At 45.7% G+C, this 13,708-nt stretch overlaps 1 protein-coding gene across 4 annotated transcripts in view; it reads left to right on the top strand.

The window, feature by feature from the left end:
- The window catches only part of s1pr2 (sphingosine-1-phosphate receptor 2), a 246,929-nt gene that overhangs the window by 201,154 nt on the left and 32,067 nt on the right, over positions 1 to 13,708 (top strand). For all 4 annotated transcript variants that reach the window (XM_039770367.1, XM_039770372.1, XM_039770366.1 and 1 more), the window contains exon 3: positions 5,419 to 5,516. In XM_039770367.1, the coding sequence (XP_039626301.1) occupies positions 5,419 to 5,516 (98 nt within the window). The remainder of the gene's footprint in view (positions 1 to 5,418; positions 5,517 to 13,708) is intronic.

The following is a 13,708-nucleotide window of genomic DNA, read 5'->3' as shown; positions in this document are numbered from 1 at the left end:
CTGCTGTAACTGGGCTGCCTATTGTTAGGGTAGCCCGGCGACTCAGTAGATGGTTGGCTGCAGGGATTTTCTTCTTTTTTTCGGCCAGCATTGGCTGCCAGTGTCATTTGTTGCGATGCCAGTGGGAGAGGAGAAACTGTCAGAAACCCTGGCTACAAAAAAAAAAAACCACAAGACTTTGCTTATTAGTTTGAAGAAAGTGAAGTGGTCACCAGACGCTCAGATTCACAGCAGTCTAAAGCGGTGATTTGCTTTGTTTATTTTGGGGAGCCCAGGAACCTCGACCCACCTCACACACTCACACACAGAGACACATAAAACAGGGGCACAAATGAACCGATAATAAGGAAGATTTTGCATATAAAATTTGTCAAACGTGTGCACGTCTCTGGATCTCCTCACAGACTCGGTCAAGGTATCCCACCAGAACACAAGGGGGCACTGCCGCAAACTCTTTCTTTTCTCTCTCTCTCCCCAGCAGCACAGAGAATCCGCCCAGTGTGGGCACCTAGCCCCACCCCTTCAGGTCCCATGGGCACAAAGCCACCGGACACCCGGAAGGAGGAGTCATTTACGAGAAGGAACTACCACTAGTCGGACCTCTCAATGGGTGGGACACCTATGGGACTGGAAGGACTTGGGCAGAGAGCATGTACAGGGCATTATCTCCCCTGGATTGCTAGATGGCAGCCCCCCAGCCGAATTGCAACAGTGCCACAGATTCCCACAGGGCTTCACGGGGAGATGAAGTTCTGCAGCTCAGCCCTGTTGGGTCCCGTGAGTGCAACCAGGGGGTGCGGCAAGGACTAGTGAGCCCCATTTCACCTGAAAGTGCTTGGAGATGACGCTAACGGGCCACCAGAGTTACTCCCGGGTGCAGCGGAAATAAAACCCGCTGCCTTCAATCCAGGAGCCAAAGTCGGGAGGAAGAGAAGTGACCAAGAAAAAGAGATGAAGAGTTTGTGTGTGCTGGCTGCTTGTACTTGGGGCTGTGGTGGGAAACACTTACAGAGGAAGCATTTTCCCACAATAAAAACTCATTTTATACTGGTGTCTGAGTCTGTCTGTGTCAGGTTTGGGGAGCTGGAGCGCCCCCTACAGTCCACAATGTCCACAATAATAAAAAGGGAAGGGGGTGTAGTTAAAAAAAAAAAAAATTTTAAACAAAGAACAAAATAAGCATAAAAGTGACGTTTGAACCCCAGCCAGGGGAGGCGCACTGACTGAAACACAACAACTGCATTCTGTCTTTGGATTGTTTGCCATTTGGACAAAACCCTTTTCTGTCTTGTTTACCTGCATTGCTCTTTGTACCTCTTTTTGAATTCTTTACAATAAATATTTATGGTAATATTACTGATTATTCCATTTCTTTAGATAGTATGTGTTTTGTGGGTGGTTCCCCAGGAGACAGGGCCAACTGACTCACCAGCCACAGTCCTTTGTGGTTCATTGTGGATGCAGGGGCCTTGCTGAGTTTCTCTCTGATCATGCTGGGCTTTTGTGAAGTTTCTCGATTTTTGAACCCTTGCTCTGTTTTTCGGCGACCCTTTGGACTCGTTTGCCTTGGACTGGCTTTGCGTTTCGGACAACTCTTGTGCTCTGTGGGTCTTAATTTTATTACTTTTTGTATTTTTAGTCCGGCGCTGTCTTCATCCGTAAACAACAACCAAGGAGAAAGTCGTCTGTGTTTCGCAGAGAACAGCCGGCCTTTACTGTTCATTCTCAGAGCAATATCGCCATCTGCTGGTCACTGCGGAAAAGCGCACGCTGCCCTGTTAAAGGCACCGAATTCTCGTCTGGCTAAGTCAGGCTTATTAGAGTAACGGCACTTTACATTAGCAAGTACCCCATGGTGCTGGAAACAACACGAACCGCACTGTTAACATCCACTCGTCAATCGAATTGTATAACGGCACTTGAGGTTTCATGGGGGACTCCTCTGCTCTTTGATTGAATACTATTGTATTATTATCTCCTCCCGGAACTCAGAAGTTCATGGGGGGCTTAGTGACACCTTTTCTTAGCAAGTACCTACGGCCCTGAAAGATTCATGGATCCCAACGCCGAATGTAATTGTGTTACAGCAGTTGAGGCTTCACGGAGGACCCCCGCTTTTTCGTTGAATATTATTGTATTATTGAGTCCCAGTGCTTACAGTTTCATGGGGGACTTATGTAGAGTAACAGCACTTTTTCTTAGCAAGTACCCCATAGTACTAGAAGCATCATGGACCCCCTCCCTTACCCCCTCATTCCTCGATTTTCAGCACTCAAAGTTTAATTGGGGGCACACCTAGAGTAGCGGCACTTTTACTTAGCATGTGCTTATAGCATTGGAAGCTTTACATAGCTACTCCATAGTGCTGGAAGCATCACGGACCCCCGCCCTTACCCCCATACCCCACTCCTCGATCTCAGTGCCCAAAGTTTAACTGGGGGCACATTTAGAGTCACAGTATTTTTTCTTAGCAAGTACTTATAGCACTGGAAGCTTTACAGACACCCCCCCTTAATCCCCCTCCCCGGATCAAATGTTATCGCATTGCGGTGTCCAAGGTTTCACGGCAGACCCCCAGTCTTTGATTAAATATTACTGTACAATCGTTTTACAGGGGACTTTCCTTAACGAGCAGCCCTAGTGCTAGAAGTTTCATGGACCCCCCAACATTAACCTCCACTCCTCAATCAACTCTAATTGTATTGCAGCACTTGAGGTTTCATGGGGGACCACCCTGCTCTTCAATCAAATGTAATTGTCTTATTGCATACTGGCACTCGGATGTTCATGGGGGGCTTACCAAGAGCAGTGACACCTTTTCTTAGCAAGTAGCCATGGCACTGGAAGCTTCATGGACCACCCAAACCCCCCCACCCCTCGTACGCCTTGATCGAATGTAATTCTATTGTGACACTTAAGGTTTCAAAGGGGACCCCCAGCTCTTTGATTGAATGTTATTGTATTGTTGTACCCCAGTGCTTGAAGTTTCAGGGGGGACTTATGTAGAGTAACGACACCTTTCCTTAGCAAGTACCCCATAGTGCTGGAAGCATCACGGACCCCCTCATTCCTCGATTTCAGCACTCAAAGTTTAATTGGGGGCACACCTAGAGTAGTGGCACTTTTACTTAGCATGTACTTATAGCATTGGAAACTTTACAGCCCCTCCATTTACCCCCCATTTGAACAAATATTATTGTATTGTGACGCTCGAGGTTTTAGTGGGATCCCCCCTCTTTGATTTAATATTACTGTATAATTGTATCTCAGTGCTCAGAGTTTCACGGGGAACTTATGTAAAGTAACAACAGTTTTTCTTAGCAAGTTAGCAAGTACCCTGTGGTGCTGGAAGCTTCATGGACCCCACCATTAACATCAACTCCTCGATCAACTGTAATTGTATTGCGACACTCGGGTTTTCAAGGGGGACCCCCCTATAACTGTTCGATTGAATATTATTGTGTTATTGAAACCTGGCACTCGGAGGTTCATGAGGAGCAGCGACACCTTTTCTTAGCAAGTAGCCATGGCACTGGAAGCTTCCCGGACCCCCCCGCCCCCTTACCTTCATACTCCTCAGTTGAATTGTATTGTGGCACTTGAGGCTTCATGGGGATCAAATTCTATTGAATGTTTTTGTGTTATTGAATCAAAGCGTGTGAAGTTTCACAGGGGACTTCTACAGAGTAATGGGACCTTTTCTTAACCAGTACCCCATAGTGCTGGAAGCATCGCGGACCCCTCCCTTACCCCCCCCTTAACCCCCCTATGCCTTCAATCTCAATTGTAAATCAGCACTCAGAGTTTCACTGGAGACACACTTAACAGTAACAGCACTTTTTCTTACCAAGTACTTATAGCACTGGAAGCTTTACAGCCCCCCCTTAACCCCCCTTTGATCAAAGGTCATTGTATTGTGATGCTTGAGGTTTCATGAATGATGCCACCGCCCCACACACACACCTTCTTCAATCAAATGTTCGATGTTTGACGGAGGACCTACCTAGAGTACTGTCACCTGTCCTTAGACCAGCAGTGTGTGGCAACCACTTTTATCGTCACAGGGGAATCCCTTCAGTCAAATATTATTGTATGACAACACTTGAGGGGAATTCCTCCCACCACCAACTCCCCCTGCTCTTCAATTGAATGCTATTGTTTCGATTACTGCCAGTAATTTGGCTTCATTTCCAACACTTGGCGCACTGTAGCAGCATGTGGAGTGAGACAAACAAGTCAGTGCCGATGAAAGCTGAGGTGTGAAGGGAACAAGAGTCAGACATGAGAGGAAAGAGGGCCGGGAATTTCAGAGGGTTGTCCAAAAGGGTAACACAAGGGGAGAGACGGTGCCAGAGGGTATGCAGGAAGGAACCAGGAAGACAGAAGTGGCATGGCAGGCCTGTTTCTAGTCCCACCAGACAGCAACTCACAGCAGTGCAGTTTGTCTCGTGAAGAGTGTGCTGCTAATGTGAACTCCTGGTGCCCGGTCTGGGGTGGCGTGTGAGATACCGAGAGGTGAAATTTTAGGAAGGGACCTTTGAGCAGCCTTGTCTTTAGGAATTTGAATGGAGAGTGGCAGAAAAGTAACAGGAGAGGCACCAAGGACTGCATGAGTAGATCTGGCATGGGCAGTCATCACTGCTGGTATCTTGTGTGCCATGCCTACATACGGGCATACTCTTTAAACACTCGTGTGAAATCCCCTTTAGTTTTACTGAATCACCCACACAAATCAGAGGTTTTGTTTAACACTAGCATGTCATATAAAGCACAAAACTGTCCAAAATATGTTTGTCCATGTTAAAAATGTTGGAAGATTAAGGCAATTAATTCATGCATTTACTTCTAGTAGGATTGATTATTCACTGGCTGGTCAAATTGTTCTTTACGCAGCACTCAAGTCAATTCCAAATGCTGCTGCAAGAACCAGAAAATATGAACACATAACCCCCGTCCTCAAGTCCTTACACGGGCTTCCAGGGAAATTTAGGGCTGATTTCAAAATCCTCCTTTTAACTTATAAAGCCTTAAATGGCTGAGGCCCTGCTTATTTATCTGAGCTTATCCAAAGCACACATTCATATCTCAAGATGCCAGCCTGCTCAAGATTCCAAGGATTCATTAAATAACAATGGGGGGGAGTTGAGTTTTTACTTACAGCACCATGAAGCTGTGGAATGATCTGCCTACTAATATAAGAGATGCCCCTTCAGTCTCAGCTTTCAAATCAGGCTGAAGACTCACGACTTTGGTTTGGCATACCCTGACTAGAGCTGCTGACTAGCTGGGCTTACATCTCTGTTAGTCATATATATATATATATATCACAATATTTATAAACCATAACTAACCCTCCTCTATTCTGTTTCTCTTCTCGGTATCCGGATGTGGCACTTGATGCAATTGCTCTACTGCCAGGCTGCTCTCCTGCGTATGGAAAAGTCATCTTGGATACAGGAGCATCGGAATCACAGGGTGGAAGGATTCTCTCATCAGGCACAAAAACTCAGAAGCAGGTAGGCAGCCAGTTGGCTGAGGTCTCCCAGGATGGTGAGTTTGTTCTTCACTTTCTACAGTATTTCACAATTTTGATCTCCACCATTTTCAACTCTCCATAGTTCATCAATTGATTAATGGACAGATATTGATGGTTTCCATTTATCTGTAATTTGATTTTGTCTTGCATTTTGGTTTTTGGTACTGCATGGCTGTCCTTCTGGTATTGAGATTTTTTTGGTTTCTTAACTATGTCTCTTCTTCTGATCCCATCTTAAAACTTTTTTGTTATTGCTGGAAATAGTACTCAGCGGTGGGCTGGCGCCCTGCCTGGGGTTTGTTTCCTGCCTTGCACCCTGTGTTGGCTGGGATTGGCTCCAGAAGACCCCCGTGACCCTGTAGTTAGGATATAGCGGGTTGGATAATGGATGGATGGATGGAAATAGTTATATAGTGCCTTTCATATCTATCTATGTATTATATAGTGCCTTTCACATCTATCTATCTATTATATAATGCCTTTCACATCTATCTATCTATCTATCTATTATATAGTGCCTTTCATATCTATTTATGTATTATATAGTGCCTTTCACATCTATCTATCTATCATATAGTGCCTTTCACATCTATCTATCTATCTATCTATTATATAGTGCCTTTCACATCTATCTGTCTATCTATTATATAGTGCCTCACTGAGACTGGGACTGCTTTAATGTCTGTAGAGAGCCGACCAGCAGCAGTTTAATCAACACCTCAGTTTTAGCTCCTAAGTCCAGGGAGACGGTCCCACAGTTGCAGCATTTGGAGGCCTGACCCCCTTAGGCTTTACATAAGGTGAACAAGGCTCTTTTTTAACATGTAGGAGCACTTGTGTGTGCTACCTACATGTGTGAATTCAGCAACACATCAAGCGCTCATCCAGCTGTGGTGGGCACACATCACTCCTTTTTTCAGATCACTACTTTGACTTCTTATAGTTCAGATCCTTGATGTTTGCCCACAGAGTAGTCAGTGGGTCAGCACCTACATAACATGAAGACTTGTGAGTTTTGAGGGTCCCTGAAGTCCTCCTGCCTACCACACTACTCTCTTATTTCACGTGTTTGTGGTTCTCTGTGTAATGAAAGCCTTCCTAATGTTTGTGTGAAATTTCCCCTTCACAAGTTTCCAACTGTGTCCCCGTGTTCTTGATGAACTCATTTTAAAGTCACCTTCTCGATCCACTGCACTGATTCCCTTCATCGTTTTAAACACTTCAGTCAGGTCTCCTCTTCATCTCCTGTAAAGGCTCAGCTCTTTTAATCTTTATACCTCATCACTCATCCCCTGTAGCCCTGAGTCAGCCTTGTTACTCTTCTCTGGACCTTCTCTTGTGTTCTTATGTCCTTTTTGGAGCCTGGAGACCCAAACTACACACTCACTACTCCAGATGAGGCCTCACCAGTGTGTTATTAAGGTTGAACAGAATCACCTGTGTCTTGTAGTCCACACATCAAGGCGCTATATAACCTGACATTCTGTTAGCCTTCTTAATGGCTTCTGCACTCTGTCTGGCCATTGATACTGTCGAGTCCACTACGACTCCTAAGTCCTTCTCATAAGGCGGACTTTTAATTTTCAGACCTGTAATTGTGTATTTAAACCTCACATTTTAATCCTGTTGTTAGGTCCACTGCCAAGTGTGTCTAAGGGGTGTGGCCTCTGAGGTCGTGACCTGTGCTTAATCAGACAGCTGGGATGCCATTTCCTTACCCAATCTGCGGATACCAAACCTCTCGGTCGGTCACTAAAGCCTTGTGAGACACTGCGTTACCTTCAGCTTTGACCTCCTGCTTGGTCTCGTGGCCTTGAATCTTCAGCTTCGGTTTCCTTTTGCTCTTGTACTCCTTTGTTTTCCTGCACACCTCTTCCAGTCGTGCTTCTAAAGTTTATCTGCCAGTGCGCAGATCAACATGACAAAAAGAACAAAACTGTATCCATTAGCTACTGTACTGTCACCAAACAATTAAATAAGAAGTAAACACGCTTCATTCTAAAGGTTGGACCCTGGTTATAAAATAACACCAAGCTTGGCCAGGATGCCAGTTCATGGCTCTCATGGTGCCAGTTAAGAACCACCAAATACACACATTGGCACCACAAAAGACCCAGTGACAAGACAGCAAAGTCACTCTCACATTTACATGAAGGCGAAACCCACCAGAAAGACACCAGGAACATCAACATGAGCAGAAAACAACAGCTGCCATACAATCAGCGGCGGCATCTACTCATGTGTAAACTGCAGAAGGAGAGACGGCACGCCACAGAAACCGTTATGCCATCTGCCCAGAGGAAATACGAAAGCCACAAAGAACCAGTTCTGGTTGTGATGAGTAAGGCCACCCACCACACAGCCATATTTAACACCCACCATAGTGGATGTGACCCAGTGGTACTGGAGAAGACTAAGGGGTAGTATTTAGTTTTAGGGCCCACCAGCTGTCATGTGCCACACAGTTACCTGAGCTACACAGAGGGTGCAGTGCACTGATGTTTCATGGATCTGCCATTCTGGGTTTAAATCCCACATCTGCTTCTTCTCTGTGTTGGTTTTCCATCTACAGGTTCTTCTCTAAACAGGCCATGTGAGTGATGGACTGGCACCCTGCCCAGGGTTGTTTCCTTCCCTGCCCTCAGTACTGCCAGGCTCCTGCCATGAAACCCAGTGATGCACACTATATGGCCAAAAGTCAGTGGACAGCTCACTGACACACCTTGTTGGAAAACTTCTCATTCAAAAACAATAGACGATAATATGGAATGTGGTATAGCGGATCAGCGGCTGAGAAAGAGAGGCCGTTTAAATAAATTATTAATGAACGCACTGGCGCTGGGGAGTAGGAGCAGGGGCAAACGGTCTGCCAATGACGCCCAGTCTCTGGGTTGGTGCAAGGCGGGCAGCCGTCCGTGCATTGCCTTGCAAGCACTTGCGGACAGTTTGATTGGCTTATTATCAGCACGGGGCGGCAAATGGGCGATCGCACCTGCAGCCGCTTCTCAGCCTATAACGGGGAGCGAAAAAATAATAATAATAATAATAATAATAACAATAATGAATGGAGGGAACAAGTAAAGGAAAGAAGAATGAAAAAGAGAGCGCAGGTTAAAACACGGGCGAAGAAAGGAAGGAAGGAAGGAGAGAGAAAGGGAGAGAGAGAGAAACAGAAACAAACAAACACCAACCAGACAAGCTAACTGGTGAGCAGACTGGAAGCGGCGGACGGGAGTAGAGCCTCAAGGAGGAGCGAGTGGCCATCACTCATGAGGGGGGCTGTGGGTCACTCCTGTTAACAGGGCCGGATTAAGACGAAATTGGGCCTGATGCTGCAGCGTAAAAAAGGCCTATTTTTCTCGGCATTGGCGCATGTGCACTCGACACTCACCGTACACGCGCACTCAGACCGACCAAAGAGCCTTAATTGCTTGCGATGCAAACAGCCAGCCTTTATTGAACATGAATAATAATAACGGCGTATTATCGTAACAACTCGAGATTAACATCAAACTATGTAACATCAACATTCAATAGCAATGGTCAGAAACGTGCTCTTAATGCAGAAAACCTAACAGTGAAATACACAAAATTGCGTAATTCTCTTACGAAACAGAGTAAGAAAAAATGAATTTGCAGCGACATTGGGTCAAAGTGACTCAGTTCAGGCTCTTGAAGATAAAAATTTGTCCACGATTTAAATTTCATAACAGACCAGAATCCTGACGAGGATTTTAAAAATTCTAAACATCCATGCCGGGCCCGCGGGCCATCTTTTAGTTTTACCTTTACAGATAACCATTTAAATAGCCATCGATTTTTACTGTACAACTAACTTTCAAGGTGAAACATTTACTGCGTGGCACTTACCGAACAATAATAAAGTGGCAAGAATCCCCAAGATATTGCAAAGAAAACGCAGCTAAATTACTAAGTAAACTGTTTAACGTAAAATTGATAGCACTGACTTGAAATCTTCGGTTAACAATAAACACGACGACGTTATAGTTACGTCACAGCGCAAAGAACAATAGTAACTGTATAATAAGTAACGCTGTGTCTAGGCATCCGAAAGTCGGACACCAAATTTCATTCTAAGAATTATTTTGAGGTTAATATAGCAAAGGAAAACTGTTCAGCTTCCGGAAAATTCTCGTCTGTTTTCATCTGGGCCTATTTCAGGAATGAGCCTAATGCTGCAGCGTCAATAGCACCCACCTTAATCCGGCCCTGCCTGTTGAGTGTCTTTGGGAGCAGGAGCGTCCATTGTGCTCTGGAGGTGCTCCCGCCGGGAGGAGCCGCGGTGGGAGTACAGAGCGCCTGCACTGGCAGCGGTTCGGGTGGCTAGGGCTCGGTGGTTACCCACGGAGGGGACACGGGCCGGATGAGATGGGTGTCTGCATCTGCTGGTCTCTCCGGGCTGCGAGGTCCGAAGAGGAAAATCCGGAGAGGCGTCAGCTTTAAATGAAGGCACGAGGGTTTGCAGATTTTAGAGTTACCAGCACTGCTTTGTTTTAAGCTGGTTTTCAACTGATTTTTTTCGATTTTATTGATTTTAACCTCCATACAAACACTTTTTTCTTCTTTTTTTTTAAGGATTATTTATTACCTTTTGAGCACTGCACGTTTGGAACATTTTAACTTTCAGTTGCTGTTTAATAAAACCGCTCTGCACCTTCTCCTTTGCTACAGGAGCATTTTGTCTTCATCTGTTACGGTGCTGACGGTGTCGCGTTTTAGAGGCTCCCAAAAGTGAAAAGGGAGCAATGGGCCGACCCACAATGCCACATGGAGCTGAATCACTTCTGGGAAGGCTTTCCCCAAAATGTTTTGAATTTGTCCCCATGCAGCAAAAAGAGGAATTGTGAGCTTAGGCACTGATGTTGGACGAGAAGAGCTGGCCTCACAATTGGCGCTTCATTTCATCCCAAAGGGTGTCCAGTAGGGTTGAGGTCAGGGGCTCTGTGCAGTACACTTGAGTTCCTCCAGGTCTTTGCGGACCTGGATCTGCATTGAGAGGAATATGCAGGCTGGAACAAAAAAGTTGGAAGTTCACAGTTGTCTAAAATGTCTTGGCCTGCTGCAGCATTAACAGGACCCTTCAATGGAATCAAGGGGCCGAGCCCAAACCCTGCCATTAATCCCTCCCCCAACTTTGCCGTCCAGAAGGTACCGTTCTCTTAGGGTCCACCTAACTCAGATTCCTCCACGAGACTCCCAGATAGTGAAGTTTGATTCATCACTGCAGAGAACACGTCCTTGCTGCTCCAGAGTCCAATGGTGGCATGCTTTAAACCCACCAGCCAACACTTGGCATTGCACCCAGTGATCTTAGGTTTTGAACATCTGCTTGGCCATTTCATGAAGCTCCTGATGCACAGTCCTTGTGCTGATGTTGCTTCCCAAGACAGTTTGGAACTCTGTAGCTAACAATGCCACTGATGACAGGAGATTTTTTACATGCTTCAGCATTCGGTGGCTCCATTTTGTGAGTTTGGGTGGTCTACCACTTTGTCACTGAGTTGTTGTCACTCCCCGATGTTCCCACTTCACAATAACAGCAATTACAGCTGACTGGGGCTGATTTGGCAGAGCAGACGTTTCACATCCTGACTTGTGCCAAAGATGGCAGCCTCCGACAGTGCCACGTTTAAAGTCCTGGAGCTCTTCAGTTAGGACCTCTTCTACTGCCAATGGAGATTGCAAGGCTATGTGCTGATTTCATGCACCTGTCAACAGTGAAACCACCTGAGCTCAGTCATTTGGAGGGGCATCCACATCCCCCATATTTTTGGCCATCTCGTGTATGTCACAAGTGACTTCGTCACTGGATAGCTCAAAGATATATCAGGGGTCAAGGTTCAAGAAAATGGAAATCATACCTGAGGAGGCAGCTAAACGTTCACCCTGAATGACAAACGCAGGTACAGATTATCCATCCATCCATACTGTATGTTAATAATTCAGCTGCTACACGTGGGCTTCACAGTGAACCTCACACAGATCCCCGACTGGATGCATCACATTTTGGTCACTGCATTCCGCTATGGCGGTGGTCCAGTCCTAAACCCAGGACCTTAATAGACAACCAAACATCTGTTAGCAGTGAAAGCAGGCAGAGGTTCACCCTGCACACAAGACATCCACTTACAGCCATTGGCGGCCACCTCCAAAACCACCAAACCACAGTTGCATTTGGGGAAGGTGACATCTGCTAAGAAGAAAAAGAAGAAGAAGAAGCACAAGACTTGAATCTGATGTAATCTCACGCTTCAGTTGGCTGTTTTGCGTTTGAGTAAAGTGGTGGAGCAGTTAGTGGCATAGAACAAAAAAATTAAATAAATGGTGAAATACATGAGTAGGAATATTTTTTTTTTTCATTTCATTTTACTTTCTTCCTGCTTTTTAAATGACTCATTCAATTGTAAGAAAACAACCAACTAGGAGCTGGAAAATCCAACTCATTCAAGTAGAAATAATTTAAACTTCTGCATCTTTAGGCAGCTAATGTTAGGGGGTGGGGCGACAAACTTCAATCCACCCACATCTAACTATGCAAATGATGACAAAGTTACATGGGCAGATCTGAAATCCTAACTCCGCCCACTTATGTGCGCGCCTTCCTGAGCTCTGCACGCCGCACCCTAGAGGAGCGTGACAGTTTGTTCACACTTGAAAATTGTACTCGTAATTTTGAGAAGCACAAGCGTAATTTGGATAGCACAGGCGTAATTCCATCCATCCATTCATTCATTATCCAACCCGCTATATCCTAACAACAATTGTGATTTTTTTTTTAACTCTTTTGAGACCTTCTCCAATGGGAAAACTCTGTGAAAGCTATTGACGTGTCTGTCGAGGGCTGTTTGTCCGTCGCCGGGGCAACCGTAGGTAACAGTCTGTCGCCCGATGGGTGATGCGGGGAGCGCTCTAACTTGCCCACTGACCTGGCCCCGGCCCTGGCCGTTTGCGGTGTCTGTGTGTAGCAGAGTGGTAAATCCCATAATAAAAAGGGGCTTCGCAAACTAGGTGGGTTATGCTCACTATGTAACACAATACAGTCTTTTGAATTAGAACTGATGAGTATAAGATGAACAACCGTACTGTACTTGCTCTTCGTTTGCATCGTTTTCATTTGATGCAACTCTCGCTGCAATAAATACTGTAACTTTGCTGTTCCTGTTTAAAATGGAATAAAGCTGATTTTCCTGAAATCCTTAGAGTCAAGCTCGTCTTTTGGATGCAAGGTAGCGAGTCACGCGTCACAATACCCAAACATGAACGTTCACCTACTTCCCGCTAATTCTCTCGTTCACCCGTCGCTCTTTCAAATTCTCCGCGTGAATATTCTGATGGGGTCGAACCACAGTCTCCACTACGGGATTGCGCGAGATGGGCGGGGCATTCATGCCACATACGGACAAAACACCATATATGGTAAAGCCATGTGATTGTAACGTCCAGAGCCGCGAGTGGATTCTTGCCAGTTAAGCTGAGCACCCGAGCATCGCACAGTCTGTAAGTCCCAGCTCTCTGTGTGTAAGTCGTCTCTTCGTTACAGGAGATTGGGGACTATGACTCTTTTTAAAAATGAAGGCAATGTTCGTGGTCTGGATGGCTGCGATATTGTGCATCGTCTCCTTTTTCACTTCAAGTAAGTCAGTGTGTGAGTGATGCTGCCGTTCATCCCCGTCATATTGAGAATATCTGCCACTCAATGTAAAATGAAGCATCTTATTAAAGAGGCTTCATTGTTATGCCATGTCATTTGTAGGCGTCTTTAGGAACACCAAGTGTTGGTGGATCACTGTCCTGGGGGCTTCGCACCCACTAGAGATATCTGGGGGATCTTCTGATATGTTCAGGACTCCGATGTCCACCAATGCTGGGATTAGGTCAAAGCGTTAGGAAAAATTGACACAGCAAACTAATGTCATGTTCGCGTTAACATTTTTAAAACTTCCGTAAGATGCGTGGTGCGTATATTTAGCAGTGTGGAAAATATACATAACCAAGATCGGCGCCATGGACAAGAGGCCGGCCCATCCCCTCAAGGTTGCCCCCCTTCGGGATTGTCGGCTTGGGAGGTGAAGCGGCAAGGCGGCCCCATCCAGCTTCCCTTTGCTAAGAGTGGAATTTTCATGCAACAATGTTTTTTAACATTACAAAATA

The sequence above is a fragment of the Polypterus senegalus genome, chromosome 12, assembly GCF_016835505.1.
Source record: "Polypterus senegalus isolate Bchr_013 chromosome 12, ASM1683550v1, whole genome shotgun sequence".
NCBI classification, from domain to species: domain Eukaryota; kingdom Metazoa; phylum Chordata; class Cladistia; order Polypteriformes; family Polypteridae; genus Polypterus; species Polypterus senegalus.
Note: the sequence above shows the minus strand (reverse complement) of the source record. Positions and strands in the feature narration are given on the sequence as shown.